This window comes from Mus musculus, chromosome 1 (assembly GCF_000001635.26).
Source record: "Mus musculus strain C57BL/6J chromosome 1, GRCm38.p6 C57BL/6J".
Classification (NCBI taxonomy): domain Eukaryota; kingdom Metazoa; phylum Chordata; class Mammalia; order Rodentia; family Muridae; genus Mus; species Mus musculus.
The window spans coordinates 160,380,582-160,401,284 of NC_000067.6; the positions used below are offsets into that span (position 1 = coordinate 160,380,582).

Here is a 20,703-nt window from a genome sequence, read left to right on the forward strand (position 1 = left end):
ATGTGTTTAGGCCACAATTAAGTTGTAACTCACCTCCGTCTCAAAGCAATTATGCAACCAACCTTGGAGGAAATTTCTAAGTTTTTCTTACTTATTTTTTATTTGTGGAGGGCAACTTGTATGTATACTACAGTAGGTTTATAGAGGTCACAGAACAACTTGCTACAGTTGGTTTTTCCTTCTACCATATGGTTCCCAGGGGTCAAACTCAGGTCATCATGCTTGGTGGCAATCAACTGTTGTGTCTTCCTAAATTCTGCCCTTAAAAAAATAATTCCTCTCAAATATTTACCACAAAAAAGCTAGTTATCACCAAAGGAATGAAGAGTGTCCTTAAAGAGGGACCTTCAAGGCTACAAGGCGTCCAGACTGCTAATTCAGCATTTACAGTGCTAATTGGGAGACAGAAAGGAGAGGAGTAAAACTTTTTTTTTTTTTAATTTGCAGTTCAGTTAGAAATAGAACATATGTGTAAAGTAGCTTGGAGCAAGGGGAATTACTATAACATAAAAAAGCCAAGGGATAGCTGTGTACACAAGAGGATAGCTGTCCCAAGAGCATCTCAACACTCTACAGGACAATCCTCTCTGTCACAGGCTCACAGATGTGCCACACCTCTAAAGGGAAGTTTAAAGTTCTGGGGAGTAGTTATTGCTCCATAAGATTCAGAGACAATATATTTTTATATTTAGGATTTTAGTTACAGAAAAATCTAAGAAAGAGAAATTTATTTGCTTCAAGATTTTTATTTTCAAAACCTCCAAGAGATGTTTTGTCAACAATTTAATGTTACACATGTTACTGAGATATTTTATAATTCTCAAAGCCAAGGTATTGTAGAACTTTAAAAACTATACCTTCTTAAAAAACAAAGAAGGGGAGAAATTATATCCCCGTGCACATTATTTAAATCACATTTTTATTTTTAAAAACTAGACATAATCATGTCTAGGTCAGATGAAAATGATCCACTTATTGGCACATGCCATGATCCTGTTGAGATACTTAATATGGGGGGAAGGGGGCAAAGTTTCTGTTTTTTTCCACAGAATGCTATAAGAGCATGCTAGCTTCCAATGTGACAGGCTGACCTGTGACCTGTGAGTGCCCTGACAGTGGTGACCAGAAAGCTGTGTTGAGCGCACAGAGGAAGAAAAAATCGGAGAGCAGCCACTTACAAACAGATGAAGAAACTTCCTATCTCCACCATGGGCTACAGCAAGGAGTGCCAACCCAGTGCCAACTTAAAATAAAAACAACTAAAAAAGCTGACTCCTGAGGCTGAGAGACTGATACAGAGAATGTACAAGATGCTTTCATCAGAGACACTGTTTTTGGCCATTCAGGCCAACTCCTTATAGCTATAAAAGCTTGTGTACCTTACCTGTATGCTATATTGTTAAATAATTTTAAGAGTCAAGATCACCAATCTTGGCAAGTCTTTTCATATTCATTGCAGTTCTTGTCAATTAACTAATTGTGTAGATCCTAATTTAGATAAGGAATCTACTGCTATGATTTTGTTAAAGAGACGTGCTTATGTTTTGCTGTCTATTAGAGTCAGGAAATGATCCTTGGTTTAAAAATCTGAGAATACAAACTTTGAAAAGGTATTTATCACAGCTTTAGATCAACAGCTATATTAAGGCTAGAAAGACAGAAATTTCAGATATTAGCAAAAGTCATTTGGACACTTGGAACATTAAACTGGCAATAGAGTTAAAAAAAGTCTAAGTGAATTGAATCCCCTAGATTGGGTTCAATATATAATCCTACTTGCTATTATTATTGGCATTGTTTTATTAGTAATCGTTGTGTTTCCACTCATCTTTAGAGAACTGAGGTCTGTAGCTATGAAGAGGCGGGACATCCTGGAACTTCGGCTGAAAAAAAAAGAAAGGGGGAAAATGCCGCGCCCTCTGGTCAAGTCTGCTTGACAGGCTGAAAGTCTGTAAGCACTCAAAGAGGAAAAGAGTTTCATGGAAACTCACCTCCTGGAGCTTTGGTGTTCTCATTTACCCATATACTCATACTCTATTCCCGCGTTAGTCTGGTGTATGAAACTACGAGCTCTCTTTTAATATTTTATTATAAATGCCTTTTAAGATTAAATTCTGTTGTAGTTAAGTCTCCCCAGTGTTCAAAGGTCCCAGAAACCTGCGAGCTTAGAATCCTGTAAGAATGCAGAAAGGAAACAGAATGCCAACTCTAACAACAAAAATAAAAGGAAGCAACAATTACTTTTCCTTAATATCTCTTAATATCAATGGACTCAATTCCCCAATAAAAAGACATAGATTAACAGACTGGCTACACAAACAGGACCCAACATTCTGCTGCTTACAGGAAACCCATCTCAGGGAAAAAGACAGACACTACCTCAGAGTGAAAGGCTGGAAAACAATTTTCCAAGCAAATGGTCTGAAGAAACAAGCTGGAGTAGCCATTTTAATATCGAATAAAATCGACTTCCAACCCAAAGTCATCAAAAAAGACGAGGAGGGACACTGCATACTCATCAAAGGTAAAATCCTCCAAGAGGAACTCTCAATTCTGAATATCTATGCTCCAAAAGCAAGGGCAGCCACACTCATTAAAGACACTTTAGTAAAGCTCAAAGCACACATTGCACCTCACACAATAATAGTGGGAGACTTCAACACAAACACTTTCAACAATGGATCATGGAAACAGAAACTAAACAGGGACACAGTGAAACTAACAGAAGTTACGAAACAAATGTATCTGACAGATATCTACAGAACATTTTATCCTAAAACAAAAGGATATACCTTCTTCTCAGCACCTCACGGGACCTTCTCCAAAATTGACCATATAATTGGTCACAAAACAGTCCTCAACAGATACAAAAATATTGAAATTGTCCCATGCATCCTATCAGACCACCATGGCCTAAGACTGATCTTCAATAACAACATAAATAATGGAAAGCCAACATTCACGTGGAAACTGAACAACACTCTTCTCAATGATACCTTGGTCAAGGAAGGAATAAAGAAAGAAATTAAAGACTTTTTAGAGTTTAATGAAAATGAAGCCACAACATACCCAAACCTATGAGACAGAATGAAAGCATTTCTAAGAGGGAAACTCATAGCTCTGAGTGCCTCCAAGAAGAAACTGGAGAGAGCACACACTAGCAGCTAGACAACACATCTAAAAGCTCTAGAAAAAAAAGGAAGAGAATTCATCCAAGAGGAGTAGATGGCAGGAAATAATCAAACTCAGGGGTGAAATCAAACAAGTGGAAAGAAGAAGAACTATTCAAAGAATTAACCAAAGAGGAGTTGGTTCTTTGAGAAAATCAACAAGATAGATAAACACTTAGCAAGACTCACTAGAGGGCACAGGGACAACATCCTAAATTAACAAAATCAGAAATGAAAAGGGAGACATAACAACAGATCCTGAAGAAATCCAAAACACCATCAGATCCTACTACAAAAGGCTATACTCAACAAAACTGGAAAACCTGGACGAAATGGACAAATTTCTTGACAGATACCAGGTACCAAAGTTAAATCAGGATCATGTTAACGATCTAAACAGTCCCATATCCCCTAAAGAAATAGAAGCAGTCATTAATAGTCTCCCAGCCAAAAAAAAAGCCCAGGACCAGATGGGTTTAGTGCAGAGTTCTACCAGACCTTCATAGAAGATCTAATTCCAGTTCTGCACAAACTATTCCACAAAATAGAAGTAGAGGGAACTCTACCCAACTCATTCTATGAAGCCACAATTACTCTGATACCTAAACCACAGAAAGATCCAACAAAGATAGAGAACTTCAGACCAATTCCCTTATGAATATAAATGCAAAAATCCTCAATAAAATTCTCACTAACCGAATCCAAGAACACATTAAAGCAATCATCCATCCTGACCAAGTACGTTTTATTCCAGGGATGCAGGGATGGTTTAATATACGGAAATCCATCAACGTAATCCATTATATAAACAAACTCAAAGACAAAAACCACATGATCATCTTGTTAGATGCTGAGAAAGCATTTGACAAAATTCAACACCCATTCATGATAAAAGTCTTGGAAAGATCAGGAATTCAAGGCCCATACCTAAACATGATAAACGCAATCTACAGCAAACCAGTAGCCAACATCAAAGTAAATGGTGAGAAGCTGGAAGCAATCCCACTAAAATCAGGGACTAGACAAGGCTGCCCACTTTCTCCCTACCTATTCAACATAGTACTTGAAGTCCTAGCCAGAGCAATTCGACAACAAAAGGAGATCAAGGGGATACAAACTGGAAAAGAGGAAGTCAAAATATCACTTTTTGCAGATGATATGATAGTATATATAAGTGACCCTAAAAATTCCACCAGAGAACTCCTAAACCTGATAAACAGCTTCGGTGAAGAAGCTGGATATAAAATTAACTCAAACAAGTCAATGGCCTTTCTCTACACAAAGAATAAACAGGCTGAGAAAGAAATTAGGGAAACAACACCCTTCTCAATAGTCACAAATAATATAAAATATCTTGGCGTGACTCTAACTAAGGAAGTGAAAGATCTATATGATAAAAACTTCAAGTCTCTGAAGAAAGAAATTAAAGAAGATCTCAGAAGATGGAAAGATCTCCCATGCTCATGGATTGGCAGGATCAACATTGTAAAAATGGCTATCTTGCCAAAAGCAATCTACAGATTCAATGCAATCCCCATCAAAATTCCAACTCAATTCTTCAACGAATTAGAAAGAGCAATCTGCAAACTCATCTGGAATAACAAAAAACCTAGGATAGCAAAAATTCTTCTCAAGGATAAAAGTACCTCTGGTGGAATCACCATGCCTGACCTAAAGCTTTACTACAGAGCAATTGTGATAAAAACTGCATGGTACTGGTATAGTGACAGACAAGTAGACCAATGGAATAGAATTGAAGACCCAGAAATGAACCCACACACCTATGGTCACTTGATCTTCAACAAGGGAGCTAAAACCATCCAGTGGAAGAAAGACAGCATTTTCAACAAATGGTGCTGGCACAACTGGTGGTTATCATGTAAAAGAATGCGAATTGATCCATTCCTATCTGCTTGTACTAAGATCAAATCTAAGTGGATCAAGGAACTCCACACAAAACCAGAGACACTGAAACTTATAGAGGAGAAAGTGGGCAAAAGCCTTGAAGATATGGGCATAGGGGAAAAATTCCTGAATAGAACAGCAATGGCTTGTGCTGTAAGATCGAGAATTGACAAATGGGACCTCATGAAACTGCAAAGTTTCTGCAAGGCAAAAGACACCGTCAATAAGACAAAAAGGCCACCAACAGATTGGAAAAGGATCTTTACCTATATTAAATCAGATAGGGGACTAATATCCAATATATATAAAGAACTCAAGAAGGTGGACTCCAGAAAATAAATAACCCCATTAAAAATGGGGCTCAGAGCTGAACAAAGAATTCTCACCTGAGGAATACCGAATGGCTGAGAAGCACCTGAAAAAATGTTCAGCATCCTTAATCATCAGAGAAATGCAAATCAAAACAACCCTGAGATTCCATCTCACACCAGTCAGAATGGCTAAGATCAAAAATTCAGGTGACAGCAGATGCTGAGAAGGATGTGGAGAAATAGGAACACTCCTCCATTGTTGGTGGGATTGCAAGCTTGTACCACCACTCTAGAAATCAGTCTGGCGGTTCCTCAGAAAATTGGACATAGTACTACCGGAGGATCCAGCAATACCTCTCCTGGGCATATATCCAGAAGATGCCCCAACTGGTAAGAAGGACACATGCTCCACTATCTTCATAGCAGCCTTATTTATAATAGCCAGAAGCTGGAAAGAACCCAGATGCCCCTCAACAGAGGAATGGATACAAAAAATGTGGTACATTTACACAATGGAGTACTACTCAGCTATTAAAAAGAATGAATTTATGAAATTCCTAGGCAAATGGATGGACCTGGAGGGCATCATCCTGAGTAGGTAACACAATCACAAAAGAACTCAAATGATATGTACTCACTGATAAGTGGATATTAACCCAGAAACTTAGTATAGCGAGATATAAAATACAATTTGCAAAACACATGAAACTGAAGAAGAATGAAGACCAAAGTGTGGACACTTTGCCCCTTCTTAGAATTGGAAACAATCACCCATGGAAGGAGTTACAGAGACAAAGTTTGGAGCTGAGAGAAAAGGATGGACCATCTAGAGACTGCCATATCCAGGGATCCATCCCATAATTAGCCTCCAAACGATGACACCATTGCACACAATAGCAAGCGTTTGCTGCAAGGACCCTGATATAGCTGTCTCTTGTGAGACTATGCCGGGGCCTAGCTAACACAGAAGTGGATGCTCACAGTCAGCTATTGGATGGATCACAGGGCTCCCAATGGAGGAGCTAGAGAAAGTATCCAAGGAGCTAAAGAGATCTGCAACCCTGTAGGTGCAACATTATGAACTCACCAGTACCCCAGAGCTCTTGACTCTAGCTGCATATGTATCAAAAGATGGATACATATAGATACATCACTGTAAAGAGAGTCCCATTGGACAGGCAAACTTTATATGCCTCAGTACAGGGGAACGCCAGGGCGAAAAAAATGGGAATGGGTGGGTAGGGAAGTGGGCGAGAGGGTGTGGGGGACTTTTGGGATAGCATTGGAAATGTAATTGAGGAAAATATGTAATAAAAAATATTATATATAAAAAAGAATTAATAAATTAAAATAACAAACAAACAAAAAAAGAATGCAGAAAGGAAGTTACCTATTCAGTTACTAATTAAGCATTACAAAAGACAGAGCCAGTAGCTTAGAGCTGGTCTGCAAAATATTTACCAAGGACAGTAGCAAATCTCACCCAAACAAGGGAATACCATATTAGAGCTAGGGAATCCCACTGATACAGAGATCTTCTCTACAGCTAGGTATTGCAAGCTTCACATTAGAAGCAAGTTGGTAAATTCTTCTGAAGACCCAGGACATAGGGTGTTGGGGTATTGCAGTATTCTTGAGAAGGTCTGCTAGTGCAGAACCCCTGGTGATGGGTTTAACAATAGACTAGTTTACACCTGGCTCCTTTCTTTTGAGGCAGCAGCCTGGTCCCCACCTTCTTTTGATGTATACATTCCTTTTGTATAGCGTCACTGCTATGTGGTGGATTGTATTTTGCCTGGTTTCTTGTTATTTCTTTAGTATAAAAAGTTTGATGCTCAACTTGACACAATACATTCAGATTCTACACAATCTCACGTGTTGGTCTGTCACCCACCGACGCCTTGTCCACCTGCCCCAGAGACCCGTTCCACGCAGACAAAGGGACCCAGAGGGTCTGCAGCACAGATGTAGATATAAAAATCTGATTCCAAGACTTGAGATAAGATCCAGGGTGCCTTGTACAGCCAATGAACCTAGGAACTTACTTCATACTTAGCTGAAAAGCCAGTCGTGGTATAAGTGGGTCCAGGAATGGCTTATGCTGACAAAAGACCACAGCAATATCCAAGCAAGGCTGGTTTTGCAGTCATTAAGCATGTAAGAACATGGAGGCTTTCACTGAGTTGTCAGAGGAAAGCCCAGGAGTCTGGGAAGTGTCCTGCAGGGACAGAATCCCTGTAGGTAGTCCCAGAGAGGATGGAGATTGAAGCTGCGAGAGGCTGAAGCAGTAGTAGAGATTCTAGGAAGACAGAGGGGACAACAATGACCAGACATGCTAAGGGAAAATGTAGATAGAGAGCAAAGCCAGCCTGAAAGATCAGAGTTATGTCCCATCAGCAGGGCTGCAGGAGTGGTGGTGTCCTTACTCACAGGTCCTCACAAGCCACAGTGTAGACCCACCAGACACAGATTGAAGCTTTAGTGCAGGCTTTCCTTGGTTTTGGTATTACTTTGGGATGATTTCTTACTACTGTTATATTCCTATCTTTGGAATAGAAATGTTTGCATGTCCCTGTCCCCAATTTATCTGGGAAGCATGCAACTTTTGTTGTGACTTTTTGTTTTTATGGAGCTGAGAGTTTAGGTTGCTATGTGTCTAAGGAGACTGTTAACGTGGATTTTCAAACAATGTTGAAGCAGCAAAGTGTTTGTAGACTCTTGAGGATGAATTAGAGGCATCATTGGGTACATTTTTTGGAGATGACACTTGAAGTTAAATAGTCTGGCTCCAATGTCTATATCAGTGGTTCTCAACATGTGGGCCACAACCCATTTGGGGGTCAAATGACCTTTTCACAAAAGGGGTTGTTTATCAGATACCCTGCAGATCAGATATTTATATTATTATTTATAACAGTAGCGAAATTGCAGTTATGAAGTAGCAACAAAAATAATTTTATGGTTGGGGGCCAAGACAACCATAACCAACTATATTAAAGGGTCATAGTATTAGGAAGGTTGAGAACCACTGATCTACATGATCTTAACTACAACATACATATGCGACACTCTGTTTCAAACAAACATACGCACATAGAAACAAAACCAAACTAAACTAAAGAACCCTGGTGAGGATGAAGGGGGAAAGAAAACCCTAATACACCACTGATTAGGAATGTCAACTAACACCGTCATTCTGGACAATGATATGAAAAATTTTCACAAGCTGAAAACAGAACTGCCATACTTTCCAGGTGGGCCACTGTTGAGTTCTATGTTCCTGAAGAAATCCAAGGCAGCACATCATGGACACGTGCACATCTATGTTTACACTGACACTGTTCACAACAGTCAAGATAGAGGATCAGTCTTGGTGCTCACTAACAGACAGTAAAGAAAATGGAATAAAGACACATGATGGGCTTGTTGGCTGTAAAGAATGGATTTATGTCATTTTCAAGAAAATAAATGGAACTGATCACTACACTAAGAAAAATCTGCCAAACCCAAAAAGATAAATATTGCATATTTTCTTCCATATGAAAAATAGTTGTTACAAAAAGAACATAAAAGAAAGGGGACTATTGCCGGGCATGGTGGCGCACACCTTTAATCCCAGCACTTGGGAGGCAGAGGCAGGCGGATTTCTGAGTTCGAGGCCAGCCTGGTCTACAGAGTGAGTTCCAGGACAGCCAAGGCTATACAGAGAAACCCTGTCTTGAAAAACCAAAAAAAAAAAAAAAAAAAAAAAAAAAAGAAAGAAAGAAAAAAAAAGAAAAAGAAAGGGGACTATTAGAGAGGGAGGGAACAACAGTGTGGGGGAAAGGCAGCCAGCATAACTGGCTGAAGCATGTCCATATAACATAATTAAAGTACATTATACACTTGTATGAAAATATCACATAGCCAGTCGTGGTGGTGCACGCCTGTAATCCCAGCACTCAGGAGGCAGAGGAAGCCGGATTTCTGAGTTCAAGGCCAGCCTGGTCGACAGAGTGAATTCCAGGACAGCCAAGGCTATACAGAGAAACCCTGTCTCAAAAAACAAAAACAAAAAACAAAACAAAAAACAACAAAAAAAAAGAGAAAATATCACAAAATTCCTATGAGTATGTTCAATTAGGATGTGCTAGAAGTAAATATAACTCAAAGCAATTAACTCGAGCTTTGTCATTACTGAGAGACAACATTTCAGGCACTCTTGGGCTTCAGGCTCTTCTGTTCTCCCCTGGGCTTGTGGTTATGCTAGTTCACAGCACAAAAGATGCATGAGAAATCACTTCCAAAACAGAGAAAGTGTCTACTCAAAATTCAGTCAGGCTCTGAGCTACTGTAAAGTAGTCAGGTTTTAACTTTTATATAAACATATACACATTCTCTTTTCTGACATATAAGAAATGAGAACTCAGTCAGTATTGTGCATGTATGAATGTTCCTTCTGCCAGGTGGGTAATTAGATGGATGGTGTTCACTTTAATGTAGTCACACATATTCCATCTCTGTGTAGAGTCGGTTTCAGGATTCATTCAGGGTAGTCACAAGCACAGGGCCCTACTGTACCAGTACCTCTTTTATCATTTCTAACTACTCTAACCCTGCAATATGATGTTTTAAGGATGTTCATGGATCACTAAAGAAGACAACAGATGCCTTTCTACTCAGAGGCCAAAAAATGTCCTTGGCCAAGGCTATACCTGGGTTAAAATACTAAAATTAAAAATATTACAAACAAGTCAACATGTTGCTTAAGAAAGCAATTAAGTCAATAGCTACAGTATTAAGCTGGTATGCAGTAAAGGCCTTATGTCCAGAGCAATAGCACTGGGTTGTAGAAAGACAAACTAAACATTAGTAAATGAACTACCAAACATAAGAAAAGACTTTTTGGAAAACACATAATGCCTGAGGGTGAAAAAGAGAAAAAAGAAACTATAGCAAAAGGCAGAACTTTGTTGGACTTACTTGTACATGCTTATGATTTGATGACAGTTTTAGTCTCAAACACATAAGATGTTTTTCCTAACTAGTCACTATTAAGCTTTTTTCTAGCCCTCTTGAGAGAGTATGTGATAAAGTTTAGATTTATTTTAATATCAGAAAATAATCAAAGCCAAGATTCACAATTTTATGAAAGGACTAAGTAAGTATATCTCTACCATTTTATGATAACAGTTTAAGTCGGGGGCTGGAGAGATGGCTCCAGTATTAAGAGCACCTATCTGCTCCACAGTCAGGAGGACCAGAGGGCATGACTGCAATAATTAATAACAGCTAATGTTACTTAGTAACTGTCCTAGACAGTTATTTAGAAATTTCATATACCTTATTAATTATAATACCATAAATTAATTTTCTTGAAACTAAAGTTCTAAGTACTTAAGTTACCAAAGGTCACTAAGTAAGGCTGAACGTGGAACTGGTTCTGGTCTGCCTTAAAGTCTGTGACTGAACCACAATCTTAGTAGGGAACAGAAAGGCAATTTTGATCTTCAATAACAGAATGTCTTCTCTGTTTGTTTGTTTTAAAATCAACTTTGTAGCAAATATCTTACTGTTACTACACTGTTAGGGCTTATATTGATATGTTGATATAAAATTAAGCAAGGTGATTATAATTGAATTCTAGTGTCATATATTTCCAGCCATCAGGGGAAAGAATGGGAAATTGGGATGTAGTAGTTTCTTTTTTAGTATATTATAGACGCTTTTAAACAGTTCAATTATATGTTTAGGAACCTCCAGGGATGTTATTATGATTAGAAGTATTTTTAAGGAAAAAAAAAAGTGGCTTCATCTTGACAGAACATAGGTTTAACTTGTCTCAGATTACCTAGCTCATATGCATGAAAGCGTCTTTTATGTTTATGGAATAAGTGCTAGCAAGATTAAACGGACTTTAAGAAAAACAAATACCAAATAAATGATAATTTAAAAGAATGCCAGGGAGAGGATCAGACTTTCTCAGAAATGTTGTCTTTCTCTGTGCCAGCGGGTAGTTCAGCATGACAGCTGTGCAGCCATGATGCCCTGAGTTCAATCTTTGAATCCCACAGTGGAAGGAGAGAAATGGTTCCTGAGAGATGTTCTCTGACTTCCACATGCAAATAAAAATTTTACAGAGGCTAAAATGAGTCATAGGTTCTACATGGAATAATTCCAGTAACAAGCAAAAGAGGTAAAATATTTTGGTAAGTTAAGATGAAAACAGACATACCTTTAGAAGAGCCAAAGCTACATGAAAGATTATATTCAAACCCTGAAACAGAAAATAGATAAATAAATGAATAAAATGATCATCACTAGGACCACATCTCCTATCACTATTTTATTAAACATTTTCTCATGATGTTAGACATTCTTTTTTTTAAAGATTTATTTATTTATTATGAGTACACTGTCATTGTCTTCAGACACACCAGAAGAGGGCATCAGATCCCATTACAGATGGTTGTGAGCCACCATGTGGTTGCTGAGAATTGAACCCAGGACCTCTGGAAGAGCAGTCATTACTCTTAACTGATGAGCCATCCCTCCAGCCCAGATGTCATACATTATTAACAAAATTCTCAAATTCTCTCATTTTTACTTATAATAACATTATGGTTGAATGTGAAATATTTGTGAAGGCCTAGTTGATGGTGGTGTTATAGGAGACACTGGGGTTGCTGCCCACAGGGCCTATCTGGTAGGTGCAGGATAGAGCAGACGGTTATAGGCCAGCTTCACTTTCAAAGATTTTTCTTCACCTGCTGAAAGTGAGCAGGCAGCCCTGCGCTCCTGCTGCCACAGACATGGTGCCCCATCCTGATCATGATGACATTACCCCTTTAACTAGTGAGCTAAATAAAGTAAGTCCTTCTTCCCTTAACTTGCTTCTATAAGGTATTCTGTCACAGTAATACCAATAAAATAGTAATTAAACTTCTCTGACAAATTTATTAAAATGCAATGTTCTATTTAATACATACTATTTTTACTGTCTTTTATAAAGTATTTATCCTCTATCCATTTGTGGATTATTTCTCTATGTGTAAGGCCTGCAAACATCAAGTTCCTTGTCCAAGAAGGAAAAGGGATGGTGATGTTTAAAAGTACTGGCTGAATATTCTAATCCTACTCTGGGTTTCTGGGTAATGTGGATATCTTGAGATATAGACTCTTATGTGCTCAAGACACCAGAATCACAAATGATGTCTCCAAAGACTGTGCTAGCTTCTCTCCATGCAAGTTCTCCTATGTGAGAACGGTTTTTCAGTTGATATATCTGATAAGCTCAGGCTCAACTAATATGTCCTCTTCACAGGATCTGTCTGTCTTCTACATGTGAATTGCACTATATCAAGTGTAGTCTATAAAAGGTTTCTGATTTCTTTCTCAAAAATCAGAAGTGATGTTTAGGAAAAGGTACCCAGTGTCTTGTAATGATTTGTGAAGCAACACTTTACAACAAGGCATCAAAATTGCAAGAGAATGATCGGAAATATGAATGATAAATACAAAATATTTGGCTGATTAGAATATAAACTATAAACCAAATATTTTGGTTGACTTGCTTGGTTAACTACAAAATCAGAAATAAGTACAACCAGGATCAGAGACAAAATAAATGGACATTACCATCCCAAGAGATGATGCTAGTCTGATTGTGATTATAACCTACCAGCTAGAAAAAGGGAAAGACTGCTTTAGACTTTTTTTTTTAATGTGGGTTAAAATTACAATTGTTCTCCCAATCTGTATTTGTCATCTTAACAACTCAACTAGCTACTGACTATCTGCCAAAGTTTCTATGCCAGAATTTAAAAAACAAACAAAGACCCATCTAAGGCCATGTGTCCCATGATAGCAGCTAGGTAGAATGAAATCTCACAACTGAGTGCTTATCAACTTGCCATCAGAATAAATGCAACATGTATCTGTTCTTGTTTATCCAATAAGTCTCTCTTACGTCTCTCTAGTTCCCTCAAACGTGTTAACACTTAGGTACCTTCCCTTAAGTTAGTCCCCACTCCTCCTTCCCAAATCCTATCATGGTTTCATGGAAACCATCACTGCATATTCAGTCACCATGCTTGTTAGTTACAGCATCACTGTAAAACAGCCCCTACCTCTATTTTTAACACAATAAGGAAACCTGCCTGATTCTCATGATACTATGGAGGTGTCAAGAGTATGAACATGACTACCCCAAGCTCGTGTACCTGTACAGTAGCAGGATTAGATCACCTCCAGCCTAAGTCTCAGAGGTATCATCTACGACCATTCTTCAAAGAGCAGGAATACACAAGGTGCATGCTTTCTTAGTGTTATAATAGCCATCCTAATTTTTTGTAGTTGATTTTTTTCCCTATGATTTCAACTAGACTTCTTCATAGAATTGCCTTCATACTGTGGTAAAAAAACACCTTTTCTTTTCTTTTTTTTTTTTTCTGTTAAATAAGGTTTTATATGCAACTAAGTTTTTTTTTAATTACGTATTTTCTTCAATTACATTTCCAATGCTATCCCAAAAGTCCCCCATACCCTACCCCCCCCCACTCCCCTACCCACCCACTCCCACTTTTTGGCCCTGGCGTTCCCCTGTACTGAGGCATATAAAGTTTGCAAGACCGATGGGCCTCTCTTTCCACTGATGGCCGACTAGGCCATCTTTTGATACATATGCAGCTAGAGTCAAGAGCTCCAGGGTACTGGTTAGTTCATAATGTTGTTGCACCTACAGGGTTGCAGATCTCTTTAGCTCCTTGGATACTTTCTCTAGCTCCTCCATTGGGGGCCCTGTGATCCATCCAATAGCTGACTAAAAACACCTTTTCTTGAATTGTATTAAAAACAATGTTGAAGCAACAAGGCTATGAAAATATAAGATCAGAGAAATATAAATAAAAACTTATTATTTTAAAAACTTTAAAAAACCCTTTTAAAATATAAATAAAAATAAAGTCTCCAAATAGCCAGAATAGCTAAAAAAAAAAAAAAAAAAAAAACCAAACCAAACCAAACCAAACCAAACCAAAAACAAAAAACAAAAAACCTGGGGTGCATAGTGAGGGGTGGGAGGGGAAAGTTATTTCCAAAATGCTTCCACTGTTCAGGCAGAGGTTATTTCTAGCAATTTATTAATAGGTGTTAACTTTCTGAAAATACCTCCTACCTTCAGAAACTCAACTTTTGCCCAATCTTACAACCAAGATAATACCATGCTTTGATGGCATTTACAGCTTTGGGCTCAACCTGCTTCCACTTTACCTGCCTTTATAATGGGACTAATCTTACTATGCTAAGGATACAATCTGTAATCAAGTTTTCCAAACTGAACTGAACTCTGCCTCCTCTCCTCTGTGACTCTCCGTTCCCCTGACTCAGAATGAAGGATGGCCGTGAGCATTATTGTAACCACTCACTGGAAGCGGTGGCTTGAGAGCAAAAACGAATGTCCACTGTAACTGTTAAAAGCAGCAGGTGGATACACGTGGGTAACATCTGTTTGAAGTTTTGAGCACTATTCTAGGTCAGAAGGGGTCAGCAAAGTAATTTCTTCCCTTGTAAAACTCTGGTAAGAAATATTGAGACAAAAGATTCATCATTTATTTCTTACGTTGTGTTTTATGTGCTATTCAATAAACAAGAAAAAGGCATTATTGAACAAAAGCAAATAACAATGTTGTTATGGCTATTTGCTACTTTCAATATTAAGTCTACCTACTATGTATACGTCTAAGAGCAAAATAATTAATAAATAATAACTAAGAGTATATAAGCCAGGTGTACTGGCATATACCTTTAGTTCCAGCTAAAGGATATCTATTAGTATCTGTGAGTTCAAGGCCAACCCAGAGATATGTGAGACTGCCTTAAAACAAAACAAAACAAACAAAAGAGCATATATATATATATATATATACATATATATGCATATATATATATATATATATATATATATACATACATGAATTAGTATTTAAATGTGCCAAGATCTGGGTTAATTACATTAAAATCATATCTTATTTTGTTTGTTTGGGTGGTTGGCTGGGTTGTTTTTTGTTTGTTGGTTTGGTTTGGCTTGGGTTTTGGTTTTGGTTTTTCAAGACACAGTTTCTCTGTGTAGCCCTGGCTGTCCTGGAACTCACTCTGTAGGCCAGGCTGGCCTTGAACTCAGGGATGCACCTGCCTCTGTCTCCCAAGTGCTTGGATTAAAGGCATGCACCAATACTGCCTGGCTTAAAAACATATCTTTATTCCTCACACATCAACCCTAAGCTTTCACAAAAAGAAATTATGATTTCCAGGATGAGCTAGGAATAGTAGTACATCTACCAGAAATCAGAGGATGAGGCAGGAGGATGGAAGGTCCAAGCCACCCTGGGTTACACAATGAAGCCTTACTTCAAAATTCAAAAAACAGCTTTACAGAAATCCATGTGGATTTTCTAGGGCTGCCCAGTACAAGCTACAGATCACGGATGGTAATTTAAGCAGCACAGTTATAAATGTCATCTTATAAAGCACTAAGTCAGAGAAGGCGACTCAGTAACAAATGATTATTTACAGCATAGATCTCAAAGTAGCACCCTATGTTTTACTGGTGTGTGTGTGTGTGTGTGTGTGTGTGAGAGAGAGAGAGAGAGAGAGAGAGAGAGAGAGACAGAGAGACAGAGAGAGACAGAGAGAGAGAGAGACAGAGAGACAGAGACAGAGAGACAGAGAGACAGAGACAGACAGACAGAGACAGAGAGACAGACACAGACACAGAGAGAGACAGAGTCCTGTATGGTGGTGCTGAGTAGAGGTCTCTGGGTCCCTTAAACAGGATTGTGGAACTCTGACTTCCTCCCCCCTTATACTTTCTGGTTATGAGGTTAAGAGGTTTTGTTCTAACAATATGAACTAACCAGAACCTCCATAGCTCCCTGGGACTAAACCACCAACCAAAGAAAACACACGGAGGGACTCATGGCTCTAGCTGCATGTGTAGCAGAGGATGGCCTAGTCAGTCATCAATGAGAGGAGAGACCCTTGGTCCTGTGAAGGTTCTATGCCTCAGTATAGGGGAATGCCAGGGCCAGGAAGCGGGAATGGGTGGGTTGGTGAGCAGGGGGAGGGGGGAGAGGGGAGAGGGGATTTTCAGAGGGGAAACTAGGAAAGTGGATAACATTTGAAATGTAAATAAAGAAAATATCTAATAAAAAAAAGAGGTTTTGTTCTGAACTGCTGTCATGACGTGCTACTAACCATAGGTCTAAGGAAATGAGGTCATCTAACCACACAGTGAAATTTATAAACTGTGAGCTAAAAGAACCCTTTTCTCTTTGTAGATTATCTCAGGCACATATTACAGCAGTAAAAAGCTTAGAGGACAATAAGGAAATTTACCCTTATCTCAGTATTATTTAATGTATCCTCCAAATTCAAAGGATTAAAGGAAGTCCTCCATTTAAATACAAGTAAAACCACAGAGCAGAAAGTAAAAATAGGTGCATTGCACCCAAACAAAACTCTATCATTTGTTTCAATATTGAAAACACTCACAAAAAAGTGGCTGACTGCTGTCAGGATATGAGACAATAACAATCCAGTCTGTTGCAGAAAGAATGGGTTATCACTTTCCTCTAGTGATGGCAGATTGAAATCAGCCTTGTGTTCATGAAGAAATGGTTCTTTAATTGATCTGGACACTGCAGTTTCATAATCCAGTCACAGTCTGGCAACATGTTTGCCTTAAAGAACACCTACAACTAATTGCCCCAAATTGAGCTCTAATGTGCAGATGACAGTGCTCCTGGGTAGACTAACTACTAAGCCCTCACAATCCTACATAAATAAAGGCTGGCAGTTGAGCACTCACTGAAAGAAAGACTGAACATTTGGCTGTGATGAGCAGACAACCGTGGGTTCAGAGAAAGCTGGCAGCTTATGAGAGACGCTATCAAAAGCCGTGCTGACAGCACTGGGGAGACAAGGTCATGTCAAGAAAGGGCCACATGCACATCAACACCTGGGTCAGCATGTGGGAAAGGAAAGTTACCAATGGAGTGCAAGGTCAACAAATCTGAAGGGACCAAGATAAAAGGATGCCACGGGCAGCAGGAGGAATGGAAGATATACTGACCAAAGAAAACAGCATACTAAAATCAAATCAAGTGACAAGCACATCTGATAATTGCTAGTATTATTAGGACATTCATTAACCTACCATCTTCAGCACTTTATGGCTTTTTTTCTCCATGAGTCCTCCTCTATAAATCTGTGCAATATTTGTAATTGTTACCATTTCTGAGCCAGAAAAACTGAGCCTCAGAGGCACCACACTGTTGCTAGCTCTTAACGCCAGGTTCAGAATTAGGACTGTCAGCGTGACACAGATCCTCGGGATTCTCATTCACTTCATTGTAAGCTTATTCAGTAAAACTTCCGGTAGGTACCTGTGGTGGTGAGGGATGGCTACAAGTCCCTGACACTTCTCCCACTGAGAGGTAGGGCCTCTGGACTCTCTGAATTGGGGAACTATGTCACTGCTTTGATGAGCGAATACGGTGGGAGGGATGCAAGGCCTGCTTCTGAACCCTGGATTCAGGGACTGATTCTCTGCTCTCTCTGACTAGTCACTCTTGCTATGGCATAGGAAGGACAAGAATACTTAGACCTTCATGTTCTAAGATGAACAATGAGAGGGCATGGTGGACCAGACAATGTCACTGATAGACCAAGGATTGCCAAGATGCTGATATATAAAAGAAGTGAATTATATGTTCTAATTCATGCCACGTGAACCAAAAATTGGTCATATAGCTGAGCTTTCCCCAATCTTTAACTCATGAGACCATGAACAAAATTAATAAGTGATTTTAATTTTTAAAACATTCATTGAAATAACTTAACTAGGAAAATGTCTGAAAAAAACCACAGTTCCAAGAATTTCTGCATACCTTTTACAAAATTTCACCAATGTCAGTATGCTACATAACTAGATGACACATAATGACCAAAACCACAAAGAATAAAACCTTGGTCAAAATCTCCACAAATGTCACCTTTTCTCACGTAGGATATAATCCTAGCCCACACTTGGAAATTCAATTTCCCAACCATCTAGTCTTTTACCTAGAACAGATTTCACCCTCATGTCCATGACTATGGCGTTTCTGAAGAATACCTGCCAGTTTTTTTTAATGTTCCTTAATTTGATTTCTGTATAATTAAATTTAGGTTGTGTTTTTGCCAATACCACAGCAGTGATAATGGGCTCTTTTCAGTACACACCACCAGAAGGTGATGTGACACCAGTGTCCCTCCATTAAATCATGGTTTCAATCCATTCGGTTCTGGTGTGACTTGTACAATACACAGGAGCCACAAGAGAACAGAATCTAGTCTGCCTTTCTTTGATAAATTTCTCTCTTCTATAGTCTGTGTAGTAATGCCCTCCACGTCCTCAAGAAAATGAAGAGAAAAAAAAAAAAAAAAAAAAAAAAAAAACTAAAGAGGTTGCTTTTAAACATAAGTCCTTCAGCAAGAATACTGCATCACATTAGCCAAACATTCACTGCATTACTCTTCCTCTCTTTAAACACTTTAAAGGCCCAATCTTTTAGGATAGATTAATTGGAATTTGATAGATAATAAGCAAAAAGAGGTGATTTGGTTCTGGGGATTTTTCATGGGCAACCACTAGAGGTCAGTATTGGAGCACTGAAAGTCAAGTACTTGTTTCCTGTAACAGATTTCATAGACCCTCAGAAGAGTTATTTAAAAACCCTCATGCCACATCTTCCCTGTGTTATTAATGATGACTAATAAGATGTAAAATATACAAACAGCAGGTTATTTTATTCTCCCTTTCCCCTAGTTTCATAACATATTCACATTTACTATAATTCTTTTATTATTTCGCCCCAAATGAATAGTGAACAAAGTGTTCAATATATTGCATATAAAACATTTAAAACAACTTTTTTTTAAAGAAGAAAGAGAGATGCAGGATAAATTGGGATTAGCACCATTCCCTGCTGCACAGTGGACTTCATTGGTGGGCCACTCATTTACCTATCAGTAAGTAGATCCCTATAAACTATGGAGGACGGAACCTGTCTGTGTCTTTAAGGGTACACACACACCAGTTGTCAGGATGCTACCTGGAATAGAGATGTTCAGTCTGAGAAAGGTGATTCTAAGTAGATGACCTGTCCCTCTCTGTCTCTCTGTCTGTCTCTCTCTGTTTGTCTCTCTGTCTCTCTCTCTGTCTCTCTCTCTGTCTCTCTCTCTCTCTCTCTCTCTCTCTCTCTCTCTCTCTCACCTAGGACTTTGCATATGCTAAGCAACAACTCTACTACCAACTTACATTCTCAACCCTCATTCTTCCTTTTCCTTTCTTCTCCTCCCCTCCCCTCCCCTCCCCTCCCTTCCCCTCCCCTCCCCTCCTTCCCTTTCCTAATTGCCATCTTAGAACAATTCAACTTTTACTTCTACCCTCTGTTGATTTCCTGCCACCTACAGCCACTAGCAGCCTGGTCTACAAACAAAACAAAAGAAAACAAAACAAAACACAAAACAAAACAAAACAAAACAAAACAAAACAAACCCTCTAAGACACGTGATATAATTTGAGCTCAGTTAAGGGACCTAAATTACTTGTGCTATGGGAACCTAAAATCTTTATTGTAAGGAACTATAAAAATATTGCTTCATTCACTTTTACCAGTGGGCCTCGTGAGATGGCTTGGCACTTGCTGTGTATGCCCAAGGAGCTGACTTTATTCTAGAAACCAATGTAAAGGTGGGGAGGTAGTGCCATCGTATTCATTCATGGTACTCTTTCAGAACGTGAGGTGGGAGGTGGAGACAGAAGAGTCTCCTGGAAGCTTGCAGGCTCCCTTCAAGCACAGACACATGAGGCCCTGCCCTCTCTTTAACATAACAAGTGAGGCAGAAAACCTGAATGTTGTTGTCTGAATACATGCAAGGCTGTATTCCCAAACACATTGATCACAAAATTTAGGATTTAGAAAAATTAAGATATTAAACTAACTTTTTGTCTGTTAGGCTATCATTAATTGCTCTATTTTGAAAAAAGAAAAGAAAAAAAAAAGAAAAAAGAAAATTTCAAATATGCCAGGTGGTTTACTAAGTTCGTAGAATTTAGGACTGTACTGTCCAGTTTTCTGGCTCTGGCTCAGCTCTCTATGCGTTAAGTCAGTGGTGTTCAGCCATAGCTATTTATTAAAATCACTTGGGGAAATTTTATACCACACAGAGGCCGATGCTTGACCAGAGAACAACCACAATAACAACAAAATATTTCTCAGGAGCCATATAGTTAC

The 20,703-nt window shown here is 38.8% G+C and overlaps 1 protein-coding gene across 5 annotated transcripts in view; it reads right to left on the reverse strand.

Annotated features, from left to right (window-relative positions):
* Positions 1-20,703, reverse strand: part of Rabgap1l (RAB GTPase activating protein 1-like) — a 574,303-nt gene that overhangs the window by 161,408 nt on the left and 392,192 nt on the right. For all 5 annotated transcript variants that reach the window (XM_006496875.1, XM_006496878.4, XM_006496876.2 and 2 more), the window contains one exon: positions 11,601-11,642. In XM_006496875.1, coding sequence (XP_006496938.1) covers positions 11,601-11,642 — 42 coding nt within the window. The remainder of the gene's footprint in view (positions 1-11,600; positions 11,643-20,703) is intronic.